Raw genomic sequence first — 16024 nt, forward strand, 5'->3', positions numbered from 1 at the left:
TCTGCTTCTAAATTCAACATGTTATGATACTAAACATCACGTAGCCTCTGAGAAACTCCTTTGGGCCCTGTGAAGGGGTCCTGGTTAGCAGGAATCCTTGGACTACTGTTTGAGAACTGCTAAATGTGAAAGACAATGTTTATATCTCCATGCTACTTCTGCATTTGTTTTTAAAGTTACATGGAACTAGTTAGAAAATGGCTTTTAAGGCAAAGTGCTGGCTATTCACCCTGATGAATCTGTATAGCATTTTTTATTAATAGAATTTTACATGAAATAATTGACCCTTTCCAAATCATTCCTTATCTTTAGAAATTCCTGATACCTGGAGATTTACTACCAGCTCCTAACAGATATAAGCAGATTCTCCTTGATCCCTGAAGCATGTAATGTGATTGACCTTGATTTTATTTAAAAAATCTTTTAAAATATAGAATTTAAAATGATTTAGTAAATGAACAAATTAACTGTGTTGTGCTAATATAGTATGCTTAATTTTAAAATAGTACACATTTCCCTTTGTTTTTCCTAGGGTATCAATATTCATTTAGCTAAAAAAATGATTGAGGATCGGAGTCGAGATTACATGAATGCTAGGCGTGTAGCAAAGGTATGGAATTCAACAGGTCACTTATTTTAATGATGAGTATGTTGTTTATACAAGAGTTTTCTTTGTTTGGTGTTCCTCTTGGCATTTTCAATTACTAGCAGTCTTTTTTTTTTAAGATTTTATTTATTTGAGAGAGAGCGAGAAAGAGAGCATGAACAGGGGAGGGGCAGAGAGAGAGGAAGAAGCAGACTCCTCGCTGAGTAGGAAGCCCAATGTGGGACTCAATCCCTGAGCCCTGGGATCATGACCTGAGCTGAAGGCAGACTCTGAACCAGCTGAGCCATCTATGTGCCCCAGTTATTAGCAGTCTTAGCCAATGACAATTAATTTCATTGTCTGAGCAGATATATTTGAAATGAAACACCTCTTTATACACATGTTAAAGGACAAAAATAAAATAAATCAAGTTTGGAAGAAATGTTTTTAAGACACATGAATAGGACATGGAGACAAAGTTCTACCTACAAAAGATGGAGTAGTTCTTATGTTTCCCTTCTATCTGTTCATATATATTTGAATACTGTACTGCTTTGTGGTCTCATAGCTGTCAGGGGCAGATTTTTGTCTTATGTGCATACCTTTCCATTCATTGATACTGTTAGAAGTAGGAAAGATAGCTTAGTAATACAAGCTATTGAAATTTTAAAAGACAGACAGTTTCTCCAAAGCTAGCAGTAATGATGCCAGCAGATCATCAGTCATGTTGATCTGTCAACACCTGTGTCCTGGAGAGTGACCTCCTAGATCACCTGCAGAGAGGGCCCAGGGGTGTTCTATTCACTCAGGCCTGGGGACCTGTTCTTGGGTAAGTAATCCTCTGTTATCTTTCTCCCTGCTCGTCAATAGTTTTTAGATTGTATTAACAAAGTGGTATTTGGGAAAAATAGGTATTTTGAACAACATATTCCAACCTGATCGACTCCATTTATCTGAATTGTTACTAGGCTCACCACAGAATTCTCAATGCTTGTTGTCTAGGAATATGAGACAGTAATGAAAGGTTTGGACCGCAATGCTCCATCAGTGCCTCCTCAGAATACTCCCCAAGAAGCCCAGCAGGTGGATATGTGGAAGAAATACATACAGTGGGAAAAGAGCAACCCTCTTCGTACAGAAGATCAGACTCTTATCACAAAAAGAGGTAACACAATTAACCCTCCTGGGACTCCAATTATATATATGTTCAATCACTTGATATTATCCCATAGGCTATTTTTTACCTCCAGTCTTTCTTTCCTCTTATGTTCTTCAAATTCAATAAATTCTATATAGATCTGTCTCCATCCATGTTCACTGACCTTTGTTTTATCATATCTGCTGTTAAACCCATCCAGTGAATTCTTCATATCAGATATTGTACTTTTCAGTTGCCTAAATTTCCATTCTAGATATTTTAGGGAGCACCTGGGTGGCTCAGTAGGTTGAATGTCCATCTTGATCTCAGCTGAGGTCTTGATCTCAGGGTGGTAAGTTCAAGCCCCGCATTGGGCTCCACACTGGGCATGGAGCCTACTTAGAAAAATGGTGGGGCAAGGGCGGGACGTGTGTGTGCATCTGGGTGTTCAGTTGGTTAAAAGCATCCAGGTATTGATCTCAGGATGGAGCCTACTTTAAAAAAATGTATTTTTTATAGTTCCTCTTTTATAGTTTCCATTTCTCTGTTAATATTCTGTGTGTCTATTACCATCTTTTCCTTTATATCCTTGTAACAGTAGTTCCAAATCCTCATCTGCTAATTCCAGCATGTGGGCCATCATGGAGTTGGTTCCTTTTTTTCTTGAGTGTGGGTTGCATTTTCCTGTTTGGACATAGTCTAGACATTTAAAACTTTATTTTGAACATGATACAGATGTACAAATGATACATTGTAAAGACTGGATTCTGTCATCTTCCTCTGAAAAATGCGGAATTTTATTTTGGCAGGGAGTTAAATTACTGACAGATCACCTGGACCTTGTTAGAACGGATGTCTTTTAGTTTTGTCCTTAATCTCACGGTAAATCTCTTTGTCCTGGAACAAAATCTCCTAAAACAGAATGGAAAGTTCAGGGTGTTTATCCAGACCCTCTAACTTGATGAGACTCAAATTCTAAACTTGGTCTCCATTCCAGTGGGCCGCTGCTGGGAAACCTCTTCAGCATTTTCAGCCTTCCAGCTTTGCTTTCCACTTGAGCTCTTTGTATTCTTCCCTGGGTATGTATATTTTAGAGGCCAGGTAAAGATTTGAGGGCATTTATGCTTAAGTATTCAGGCTCCACCCTCTGTGGCTCTCTCTGCAAGGGGGATTTTCTCCCTTAATTTTCTAGCTATTCTTGCGCCCAGGATGCCATGTTACTTACCTCAAGCCAGTAAGCTTCAGGATTTGACTTGAGAGTTAGCTATCCCAGAAGTGTACACAAAAGGATGTGTCCCTGAGGGGAAAAGCCATATTAAATATGGATCTTACCCTGTGTGGTTCTGATTTTTTAAGGACTCAATTTTCTATGGTTTCTGTTTTAGCCATTGGTTTCTTTTGATCCGTCTTCAGTGCCTTTAAATAGTTGTTTTTTGTATTTTTTGGTTTATGATTTTTATTTTCAGGAGAGTTAGTTTAATAGAAACAACTCTGCTACTGTCAGAACTAGAATTTGGAACTTTAAACAATTTCTCAATCTTTTCTTACTCTTACCTATAAGCCTTTGCAGATAGTTTCCTTTGCCTACACCATGTTCCCTATTCCTTGCTGAGCTCTATTTACTCTCTCATCTAACCAGATTCTGTCCCTTCTTCAGGTTTTGCTTTAGAAATCAGTTCCTTAGTGAAGCCTTTCTTGAGTCCCTAAACTATGCTAAGTCCTGCTGCTGCAAGTTCAGGAGTACACTGTATTTTCCTCATCATAATAGTTATTATTTTATAATTGCCTTCGTAATATCAATCTTCCCAACACAGTGCAGACTCCTTGAATATAGGAAGTCTTAGTCACTGATAGAATCAGTGTCTCTTACATTCTCTAGCATATAGTTTGTTTTCAATAAATGCTAATTTGATAAATGATGGATGGATGGATGGATGGATGGATGGATGGGGCGTGGTGGATAATGGTGCCAGAAATCACTACCGCTTTTATTTCTAATTATCATTCATTATCAAGGGGCCTGTTTTAGCTTACAGAGTTAGTTGTGTTGCTTGTACTGATAGTTTCATAAATAATGTTTCTTTTAATTGAATGTGGTGACTGTCTTCCCTAGTTATGTTTGCTTATGAACAGTGCCTGCTTGTATTGGGCCATCACCCTGATATTTGGTATGAAGCTGCCCAGTATCTTGAGCAGTCAAGTAAACTGCTTGCGGAAAAAGGGGTAAGTATTCCTCTCTTCTCCTTTGGCCTTTTCATGGTTTTAATAGAGCAATAGTTTGCTAAAAATATAACATTGAATTTTGGTAATGAAGTATGAGTGTTGAAAATTTTAATCTCATGTCAATATAAAGCTTAGTGACACTCTGACTCCCTTAGTCATAATTAAAATATAGGGGCTGCTTTTTAATGTATTAAAATGATGGACCATTTAGATTACTTGTATGTTACTTAACATACAGAAGAAGTCTTTGGAATTTTTTTAGAATCCAGAAATGCATATGTGTCCATATGTATACATGTGAGTGTCTATTCATTCATTCTCTTTCAATTGTATGAAAATTATTAAAGAGTGAATTTTTTTCTCCTAGGATATGAATAATGCCAAACTATTTAGTGATGAAGCTGCTAATATATATGAAAGAGCCATAAGCACTTTATTAAAGAAGAATATGCTTCTTTATTTTGCATATGCAGATTATGAAGAGGTCAGTAACAATATTTAAAACTTTGTTATAATTGGATTTTTTTTCCTGCAGGACTAAATTTTTTTTTTTCTGATTGCTTCTTTGCCAAGCATGTTGCTTTTAGTAGAGATGATGCAAGATGAACAGTTACTAGTCCTCATCTCATTATATATTTATGCTCAAAGCAGGTGCCATTGTGGGGTGCAGCCTCTGGATTCCTCAGAGCTCAAATCCTGCTTGTTTATGAATGTATATTTATATCCACTTCTTCTCTACCACCTTAGAGTCGCATGAAGTATGAGAAAGTTCACAGTATATATAACAGACTTCTGGCAATTGAGGATATTGACCCTACCTTGGTGAGTAACATTATAAATCCCTTTACCACCTTTGCAGTCAGCTTTAACAAAAATTTTTAATTTACATATGTTAAAATTCACTGATTTTTTTTGGGGGGGGGGGGTATAATTCAGTGAATCTTGACCAATAACACTGAGTCCTGGGGCCACCGTCACAATTAAAATACACTTCAGTCACCTCGCAAAAATTCCCTTATGTGACCCCTTCATAGCCAATTACTGATCTGTTCTTTCTTTCTTTTCTCTCATTCCTTTCTTTTCTTACTATTTTATTTATTTTACGTAGTCTGCACACCTGATGTGGGGCTTGAACTCATGACCCTGAGATCAAGAGTTGCATGCTCTACCAACTGATCTAGCCCCTCAATTTTTTTTTTCTTTTTTTTTTAAAAACGCACCAGTATGAAGCAGTGGTGCTTTCTCTAAAACCTTCCTCATGATCATGGTTTAAAGCTATTCATGCTGAGGCACCTGAGTGGCTCAGTCAGTTATGCATCTGCTTTTGGCAGGGGTTCTGGGATCAAGCCTTGCATTGGGCTCACTACTCATCAGGGAGCCTGCTTCTCCCTCTCCTCCCCGCTTGTGCTCTTTCTTAATATCTCTGTCGCTATCTTTTGTCTCTCTCTCCCAACTCTATTATAACTCTATAAATAAAACCATTTATGCCATGTAATTGTGCCTAATATTTCTTTTTAAATAAATCAAAACAATAGAAACCAATATTCTGGGATGACTTTTGACTCCTCTCGCTCTATGAACAGGAACTCACTTTATCTTGAATTCTCCACAGTAGTGGTTATCAAAGCCCCAAGTTTCTGTAAAAATGCAATGAAGCTCTTTCATCCAGCGGGGGAAGGGATAGGCCAACGCATGTGGCTCTAGACATTCTGCCTCAAGTCAAATCTCTACTGCTTTTTTGTTTGTATTAGGATTCCACTGTTCTAATTGCTTGCATTTATTTATGATTTTAAAATTCACTTAGCAAATTGTTCTGTGCACCAGAAGTATGCTAGATTCCAGAAGTATGATGACAAATTAGAGAAAATCTCATTCCTCAAGGAACTCATTTCATTCATGCATTCATCCATCTATCCATCAAAACTGGGTAACATAATTTGACATCATCAAAACTGGGCAAATCAGGACTCTACTCTTAGTCCAAAAACATTTGTTCATTGAACAAATATTATTTATTTATATATTGGGCACCCTGTGGTGCTGAGTATAAAATGGCTCATAATTGTTTATCAGTAAAGTTATATTATATGGTCTTTGGAAAAATAGAGTAGGGGGCTTTTAAAGCAGTAAACCAAGAAAAAGTAATGTTAAGTATATATTACTAAACATGCTTGTAGTAGATTAAATCTCAAGTTTTCTAGGTGTTGGCATTTATTAATGGAGTGTTTTCTAGTAGTTTTACTTCTGTTCCCTCCTTAAAATTTAATTGCATATTCTGGAATTAGATAGTAGTGATGATTGTACAACCATGTGCATATACTAAAAACTATTGAATTGTATACTTTAAAGGGTGAGTTTTGTGATATGTGAATTATTTATCAATTTTTAAAAATTTATTTGCATTAAAAATTAATTGGCATGCATCTTTAATACCAGAAAAAAATTTGCTTGTGGGCTTCAATAGAGCAGTATCTATAAGCTTACTTTCTGATATCTTGGGTATTCAAGATTGCTGTCTTCTACAGGAAACATACTAGTATAGGAATAAGGTGAGACTGTTTTGGATGCTGCAGGGATCACATTTTACCTAATCTGTAGAAAAGAAATGCTTTTTTTTTTTTTTGCATAGGTATATATCCAATATATGAAATTTGCAAGAAGAGCAGAAGGTATCAAATCTGGAAGAATGATATTTAAAAAAGCGAGAGAAGATACCAGAACCCGCCACCATGTCTATGTTACTGCAGCACTCATGGAGTATTATTGTAGTAAGGTAAGTGCTGAAATAAAATATAAAGATAAAATAATTTCTTTTATCTGAGATAAATTGATTAAAAGAAAGTCCTACTTTCTATCATTAAGTTTTAATTGCTCCATATCATAAAGGAAGTCTAAGTGTATCTGTATAAAATTATTTGGAGGGGATCCCTGGGTGGCTCAGCGGTTTAGCGCCTGCCTTCGGCCCAGGGCACGATCCTGGAGTCCCGGGATCGAGTCCTGCGTCGGGCTCCTGGCATGGAGCCTGCTTCTCCCTCTGCCTGTGTCTCTGCCTCTCTCTCTATGTCTATCATGAATAAATAAATAAAATCTTTAAAAAAAATTATTTTGGAGCATCACCCAAGTTCCCACTGCCTGCTAATTTATGCCTTATTAAATCCTTTGGTTTTTAACTCAGCAGTTTTTACTTAATATGATTTTAATTAACATTTTAATACTTAATGTAACTTGTTTAGGTGTTGTAGTTTTAATATTCTTTTGAGTATCTTGTCTGACATTTCATGGAGATCAGTATATTCTTCTTTACTTATAGGACAAATCGGTTGCCTTTAAGATTTTTGAGCTGGGTCTAAAGAAATATGGAGACATTCCAGAATATGTCCTGGCCTATATTGACTATCTTTCTCACCTCAATGGTAAGCCAATTCTAGATCTATAATGGTTATGTAATTATTACTAAACCATCAATATCATTCTCGGAAAATATGTTGCTGAGTTTCTTTTTTTCTCAACTGTATTATGATTCTGTCATCACACCAGAACCAGGTACTTAAATAGGCACTCAAGAAGTATTTGGCCTATCAACCATGAATTTTTATTTGAATATTGGTAGATGACTTTTGACTCTGAAGAATGGTCTTTAATGCCTCATCAGTGAAGTCTAATCAGTAGTAAGATAAAACTACAAATTCAGACTTGGGAAACACAGTTGTTTATGCTCATCTGTGACAACTCCGGGCAAATCATCTCTTGTTTCCTGGGTTGGGGTGGAGAAACAGACAACAAATATCTAGCTACCAAAAGTCAAAGATGCCCAAGTAGTAAAGTGAAATGCTTGGAGGCTGCTGGGGAAGAGATTTCAAAAAGAAACATTATGTTTATTACCACCTTTATTTCTCTATCCTGTTTTTTTTTTTTTTTTTTTTTTTAAGATTTTATTTATTTATTTATGAGAGACACAGAGAGAGAAAGAGAGAGAGAGGCAGAGACACAGGCAGAAGGGGAAGCAGGCTCCATGCAGGGAGCCCGATGTGGGACTTGATCCCGGGACTTCAGGATCACGCCCTGGGCCGAAGGCAGGCGCGAAACCACTGAGCCACCCAGGCATCCCCTCTATTCTGTTTTAATAATAATGTCCATCCTTTGCTAAGGTCTGAGTTAGGACCTTATACCAGGCACTGAGCTAGGGGATTTATATATATGTATATATATGTCTACATATATTTATATATGTAGACATATATATGTCTCATTTAGTCTAGTTACCCACAGTCCAGTACGTGTAATTTCTTGACTAGAAATGATCTAGTATAAAAATTGGTTTAAGAAAGAAATATACAATTACGTGCCATGTAAATGAGTTAGATATCACAGGTATATATCAATGCTTTGAATGATATTTTAGAAAAATAAGGTATTCTTTATACCTATATAGTAGAAAATAATAAAACTTAAATATGGGGATGCCTGGGTGGCTCAGTGGTTGAGCATCTGCCTTCAGCTCAGGTCGTGATCCTGGGTCAGGGGATTGAGTCCCATATTGGGCTCCCTGAGAGGAGCCTGCTTCTCCCTCTGCCTATGTCTCTGCCTCTCTCTGTCATCAATCAATAAATAAAATCTTCAAAAAAAAAAAAACAAACCCAAATATAATTTGGTATTTTAGCTTAGTGATTCTATACTCTGGAAGAGGACTTAACTCCAAAAAAATGAGACAGTGGAGCATTTAATTAAAAAGAAATTTTCTGGGCAGCCCAGGTAGCTCAGCGGTTTAACGCCGCCTTCAGTCCAGGGCCTGATCCTGGGGACCGAGGATCGAGTCCTGCATCAGGCTCCCTGCATGGACCCTGCTTCTCCCTCTGCCTGTGTCTCTGCATCTGTGTGTGTGTCTCATGAATAAATGAATGAAATCCTAAAAAATTTTTACAGAATTAATGTTTCTCAAAAAAAAAAAAAAGTAATGTTCCTCACCAATTGCAAATTATTTTGCTTTGTTATTTTTAAAATGCAGATGATATCTGATATCAGCATTATTGTCTTCCAAAATCAGTGTTTTACATAGTTCGTTCATTTGTTCATCTATCTATCCATCTATTCATCATTTATTCAGTACCTTCTGATTACTTGCCTGGGAATATGAAGGTGAATAGGACTCCATTCCTATTCTCAGAGCATTCTCATGGGGAATCATGTGTAAACATAACTGCATCATCATTTGGTTCTCAGTTGTAGCATGACTTCTGGGGTTAGGTGTATAATCTTGTTTCCAGTTTCTCATCTGTAGAACAGTCATAATAAAAGTGCCTCTCATGGGATTGTTGAGAAGATTAGAATGAGTTTTTACATGTGTCTCACTTATATAGAATGTGGTATGCATATTGTAAATGTTAACTACTTATGATGATGGTGGCAATCATGAAAAAAATGTCCTACTATAATAGAGCCCTGAATGAAGTACTCTGAAAGCACAGAGAAGAGAGTACAATTTAAGTTCTAGAGTTGTGCTGTGCAGTTATGGTAGCCACTAGACCACTAAGTACTGGGTACTTGAAATGTGGCTAGGCCAAAATGAGATGTGGTATAAGTGTAAAATATATACCAGATATCAAAGAGTCACTACCCAAAAATATATATATATAAATCATTTTCATATTAATTACATGTCAAAATAATTTAGACATATTGCATAAAAGAATATATATCAAAATTAGGGGGATCCCTGGGTGGCTCAGTGGCTTAGCGCCTGCCTTTGGCCCAGGATGCGATCCTGGAGTCCCGGGATCGAGTCCCACGTCGGGCTCCTGGCATGGAGCCTGCTTCTCCCTCCTCCTGTGTCTCTGCCTCTCTCTCTGTCTATCATGAATAAATAAATAAATCTTTAAAAAAAATAAATTTCACCTGTTTTTACCCTTTTCAACATGGCTCGCCGAAAATTTAAATTATAAATATATAACTTGCATTGTATTTCTGTTGGGCAGTGTGGTTTTAGAGGAAACATGAGATGGGTCTTAAAGGATGAAGAGTAGTTAGCCAGGAAAAGATATAGAAAAATGTATTATTCCAGGTAGAGAACACAGCATATAAAGCAATGGGAAAGTTATGTGGAATGGTAGAAAGTGTGTCTGGATTAAAGCAAAAATAATAAAATACAAGATTTACTTATTTCTTGAAGTACAGTATATTAAGTTTTAGATGAACGTCATGAATATGGTGCCATCTTCTTTGGTTCAATACATTTAATCTCTTGGTTTTACTTTGCACATGGACATGTAGTAGTAAATACAATAACTATCCTGAGGCAATAAAACCCAACACTGCTGGATTTTTTAACACAACTTTATTGAGATATGATTTACATACCATAAATGTATCCATTTTAAATATACAGTTCAGTGATTGTTAGTAATTGCTAAATTTTAATAGTTCCCTTAAGAAGAAGTGTTATTTCCCACTTCCAGCTATAGAGGACCTACCAAGATTTCAACTTTAATTGTACCTATATGAGAATTTATTTATTTATTTATTTTTAAGATTTTATTTATTTTTATTCATAGACACACACACACACACACACACACACAGAGGCAGAGACACAGGCAGAGGGAGAAGAGGCTCCATGCAGGGAGCCCGACGTGGGACTCGATCCCGGGTCTCCAGGATCACACCCCAGGCTGCAGGCGGCGCCAAACTGCTGAGCCACCGGGGCTGCCCCCCTATATGAGAATTTAAAGTAGTTATTTAGAGAGTAGTTCTGGTGCTGCAAAGTAAGAAAATCAGTTATATATAAATCTGAGCTTGCTATCCATCACATTCCATATATTTAAAATATATCGATCATCTGACCCAATGTCAGCAGATATATTATTTTTTAAAGGCCAGTGGGGTGCCTTGCTCAGGTATCACACTGTTGGAAATGGTCTGACATTATAACTGCAGTACACAGAAGGCAGGCTGAACTACAGGTAAGAAGACCTGGCTTCTAGTTCCAGCTGTTAATAACAGTGAGCCAGATCATCTCAATTGTTTTGAACCTGTTGTTTTATAGGTTAACTCCTCTATAAAAATTGGGGAAATAGTGACCTTTTTGCATAGGATTTTTGTCAGAATTAGAGATGCCTGTGTAAATACACTGTTGATAGTAAAACCTAATTTTTCAATATTTAAAATCTTTTTAATATCCTAGAGGACAATAATACCCGAGTTTTGTTTGAACGAGTCTTAACCTCTGGAAGCCTTCCTCCTGAGAAGTCTGGGTAAGCTGTTGAGAAAACTTGTTGGCTGGGTTCTGATAGCAGCTTTAATACTTGAATTGTGATCTGTAGATGAACATTTGAGTAGAAGTTTCAGGAGAAATTTCCCTTTTCTCTTGAAGTTTAATTTAACAAATGCCTGCCTGTAACATTTTTATACTTGTTTTAAGATTTTTTAAAAAATATTTGTATACTGGTTAGAATTGTTTTGAGATGTGTTGGCAATTTATTATTAAATATTTTAATATATCTTCCTAGGTTACTATGCCCTAGAAATTGCTGTGAACAATTAAAAATTTTGAAAATTTTACCTTAACTCCAGGCAAAGACTCTTAGATATTGAAAGTTTGTTTGACATATTACATCCCTGGTTTATGCTTCTGGCTGTCAGTTTTACCAAACAGAGGAACATAGCATAGTGGTACAGTGGGAATAAGGTGGCTTTGGAGTCTTGGCTTCAAATTGCAGCTCAGCCAGTTATCCCTTGGGTACCTTTCATGACCTTTCCAAGCCTGGTCTCATCCAGTGATAGAAGGTCTGCCAATATAGGCTTTTTGTGATAGTGCCATGCCTGGTATGTAGTGGGCATTCAGTGTGTCATTTTAGTACAAAGGTGTTTACTGACATTTAAGTAGAGTCTCAGAGAATTAATTTTGGCAGTTACAACAGCACTGAGGTACAAATATGTCCCAAATAATCCATGTTAATGAGAAAAAAAACAGCAATCATATAACATATTTTAGAATATATTTTTATTCATACATTGAATGAAGAAGGTATTCCACCTACCTCATGCCACTAGACAAAATGGGGAAGCCACATTATTCAGGACAAACTGGAAGTCTGTATATTCCTTTTTCAGCTCTTCTACTTAGAGTTTACCCCTCTTTAAGGTAAATGTGTCTGTTGCCACAATCTGATAGGAAGATGTGCTAACTAAAATATCAAAAATGGCTTAAATACACAAGTGTGCAGGGTGAAGGATTATATCTATAATGTTTTCAAATCTTAAGCAAAAGCAAGATGAGGCAAATATGGCAAAATACATGGACGATGATTACATCTAGGTAATGATGACGATGATCTCTAAATATTTGTTATACTGTCCTGCAATTTGGAAATCTTCATTTCTAAAAAAAAAGAGAGAGAGCTTTTTATAATTAAATAAAGGGAGGAGGGAACTTGAGGTTTTTGGAAATGGACTTCCTGTTCCAAACCTAGAATAATTAAGTACTGATTATATTTATTACAGAGAAATCTGGGCTCGATTTCTAGCTTTCGAAAGTAATATTGGTGATCTAGCTAGCATACTCAAAGTGGAAAAAAGACGGTTTACAGCATTCAAAGAAGAGTATGAAGGCAAAGAAACAGCTTTACTGGTGGACAGATACAAGTTCATGGACTTATATCCTTGCTCTGCAAGTGAACTAAAAGCGCTTGGTTATAAGGTATGTACTTAGGATCAAGATGTGTGTAGTGTTCCTCCTCTTATGTTTTAGAATAGTTCAAGGATACACATCCCTCTAAAGCAAATTCTGAAATAGAAATTAGTTTTAGAATAGATTTTCAGAAAACAGGAAAAGTTCAGGAATTTTTTGAGTTCATGAAACATTGCATATCAAAAGTACTGAACAAAATGAGAATTAGAGTGAGAGTTAAACACTTTCAGCCTTTCCCTGAAATCGTTGGTGTCCTGTATCTTCTATCTGGTGGGCATGTGAAGGTATTGTGGAAGGAAGAAAAATTGTCATTTTAGGTATTTTGTTTTTGCTAATAGTTCTTAAAACTATTAAACGTGTTTTGATAGGTCTTAAGCCAAATGTAGCTCCTGGAGAGGTTTGTATCTTAAAGCAGTACTGCGGGGGCTCTTGAGGAAATTAGCTTATCTAGCAACAGAACTCCTTTATATAGACAACTGAGTCTTAAGAAATCTGAGCCCTGAACCTGTTCAGGCTAGGGGTAAATTATTCTTTTGTTTTGTTTTCCTGTGTCATGAAAACAATGAAAATCTGAAGGGAAGCTATATCCACAAAATCCCAGATTGGTCCCTTTAAGCCAATCAACATTAGGATGCTTTGGCCATCATTCTCTTCACCAGCCTCTTCTGGCCTGGGTCTCCCTTGTCTGGCATGTGAACTAGATTTAAATGTTTGAGGAAAATTCCCATAATTGAGCTTCAGACCTATTCATTAATGGAAGTCCCAGTCTGTAACTAGGGGTAACTGCTCAGGGTTCATTAAGTTCAGCTTGTAGTTTACTTCTCAATGAAAAGCAAAAGACCTTTAAGTGAAGTTACTAGCAAGGACTATTTCAACCTCACCAAGATGAAATGGAAATTAATAGAGCTCTTACTATTTCCAAGTAGAACTGTTTTTAAATATTCATATTTCATCTATTTTTGAGAAAGAATTATATATACTCCTGTGTGTATATAATGTGAGAGGGGAAGAGAAAAAAGGCCATTCTCCATGGGCCTGCTCATTTAGATCTGCCACCCACTGCATACGAGCAAATTTTGAGGACGTGAAATGCACTTGTACCTCTCAATGATGGCAAAAGGGGCTCTTTTGGTTCTGGGCAGGTAGACTGACACCAGCGCCTGTAGCAGAGGAACTTTTCTGGGATAGGGGCTCTGTTTATCAACATAGGTGGCCACACTGTCTCTTTCGACCTGTCCTGGAGAACTGTTCTCAGCCCTGGTGGGGCACTGCTGATAAACTAAAAAGAGGATGGTGAATGGGTTTGTGGTCAGAGGCCCGTGCTCCCAGTCCTCTCTGCCTTTTAGTTCTGTGACCTTGGAAATATCAGAACTCTGAGCTTCAGTCCCTCCTAGAAAATGGAGAGGTTACTATTTGCCTCATCGAAGAAGGAATAAATGGCTAAAAAATGTCTGGACAAACAGTGGCTGCTCATTCTATATCCCTATTTCCTGTAACAATATGTTGGGAATAATTTAGTTAACAGAATCATATTAACTAGTATAAGTGATTAGTTTAGCTTTCATGAAGAGGGACTTCACCTAACTCGGCTTCACTTAAACCGATATTGTTCACTTCTAGTGGAAGGGAAGTGTCAGAAAAAAATGTCTACAATTATAAAGTTTTTCAAATGGCCCCAGTGTCTATCAGGTGCCCAATCTTAGATATTTACTCAAAAAAGCTGGTCTCTATCCTACAACTGTCCTACCTACCCGGTAGCACGGGGTCTGACCATTCTTGAGCAGGGCTAGGGTAAGGGTTTGGGATTCCACATCTCTAGAGCCTTGCAGCTTTCCTTGTCGAATGGTTAACGGTCTGTACCATCACGTTCTTACTTACCCTCTCGGTTCTCTTTCTGTGGTTTTAACCCAGTTATTCACAGTGTATCCTCAAGATTATAGAACTGCACAATTATATTCAAGCCCCTTTTTCAGGTTTAGGATTCTTCTGTTCTGCATTTTCAGGATGTCTCCCGTGCTAAGCTAGCAGCTATAATTCCAGACCCAGTTGTAGCTCCTTCTATAGTGCCTGTTCTGAAAGATGAAGTGGATAGAAAACCAGAATACCCTAAACCAGACACTCAGCAGATGATTCCATTTCAGCCACGACATTTAGCACGTAAGCCATGACTTTAGATCCAGTACTGAGACCTCTGTTTGTTGATTTAAATCCAGAGGTGGGGGGGGAGTGATGTGACCTTTCCATTGCAGGTTAATTATTAGACTCTGGGTCACTACAAGTGACTTAGCTGTAATCTATGAAGCAAGATGAGTTAAGAATGTCTTTAAAAAAATGAAAAAACCCTCAGTGATGCGGATTCCAGTAACGCGCTTTGGCAGTGACACTAGGCAGTCTTCAGAAATGCTGCTACATACAAATTACCTGTACGACTGGCAACATACCTTGGTGATGCTGTTTGGTATTATTTACACTTACTAACGGGTAGTAGCCCCTCCAGATCCTATTTGAACGAGGCCCTTATGGTTAAACATGCTGTTGAATAACCGACCTTAAAACAGGATTGCTGAACACATGATTTAGGCGGCTTAGAAATGGTCTCTGACAGAAACGGACTGAAGTTCAGCCCCTGGCTGTCTTCCCCAAAGGCCCTTGTTTACTTTCTGCTTCCCAGGGGCCACAGGGGTGAGATGGCTCTGTCTCATCTACTTTAGTTGGTCAAACATGCAAAGCACTAAGAGCAATTTAAAATGTCAAGAAAGCAACAGATCTGGAACTCTAGACAGAAATTACTTCTGACTTATTTTACCTCTGTAGAGAGTCTTCCATCCTGATTCCTCCCCTCCTTGTGTCACAGCGCCAGGCCTACACCCGGTTCCCGGGGGCGTGTTCCCAGTGCCACCTGCAGCCGTCGTCTTAATGAAACTTCTCCCGCCTCCCATCTGTTTCCAGGTTTGTTCACTGTTATATACTTGCTCTGTGGCTTATAGTAATTATGTGCTTTTTCTCATCTCATGGAAAATGTCAAGTAGTGTGGTTTTAACTCGTCAGATTATTAGGGATTTTTATTTGTCTCAAAATAGGGTCCTTTTGTGCAAGTGGATGAACTGATGGAAATTTTCCGAAGATGCAAGATACCAAATAGTAAGTCACGAAAGCTCTGCTTCAGGGCCAAATTCACATGGTCTGTTATTCTTTGCCACTGAAGTTTCGAGATCCAGCTATCTTGCAGGAGTACAGTGAGGCCACAGGGCAATCAAACCCTCCTTAGTCCAGAGAGGCTTGTTCACATTCTAATGCCACTGAGTAACCACCACAAAAGCCCATCATTTCTATGCGTGTGAAGGCTCCTAGGGACTTGGCTTCTGAGAGTAGTAAGAGCAGCTTGCATCTTTTC

At 37.7% G+C, this 16024-nt stretch overlaps 1 protein-coding gene across 1 annotated transcript in view; it reads left to right on the plus strand.

Annotated features, from left to right (window-relative positions):
- CSTF3 (cleavage stimulation factor subunit 3) overlaps positions 1-16024 on the plus strand; it is a 71637-nt gene that overhangs the window by 52720 nt on the left and 2893 nt on the right. The window contains exons 9-20 of the mRNA XM_041774302.1: positions 533-610; positions 1589-1751; positions 3838-3947; positions 4315-4431; positions 4695-4769; positions 6577-6720; positions 7258-7360; positions 11125-11194; positions 12444-12639; positions 14634-14787; positions 15485-15579; positions 15711-15771. Coding sequence (XP_041630236.1) covers positions 533-610; positions 1589-1751; positions 3838-3947; positions 4315-4431; positions 4695-4769; positions 6577-6720; positions 7258-7360; positions 11125-11194; positions 12444-12639; positions 14634-14787; positions 15485-15579; positions 15711-15771 — 1366 coding nt within the window. The remainder of the gene's footprint in view (positions 1-532; positions 611-1588; positions 1752-3837; positions 3948-4314; positions 4432-4694; positions 4770-6576; positions 6721-7257; positions 7361-11124; positions 11195-12443; positions 12640-14633; positions 14788-15484; positions 15580-15710; positions 15772-16024) is intronic.

This window comes from Vulpes lagopus, chromosome 11, assembly GCF_018345385.1.
Source record: "Vulpes lagopus strain Blue_001 chromosome 11, ASM1834538v1, whole genome shotgun sequence".
Classification (NCBI taxonomy): domain Eukaryota; kingdom Metazoa; phylum Chordata; class Mammalia; order Carnivora; family Canidae; genus Vulpes; species Vulpes lagopus.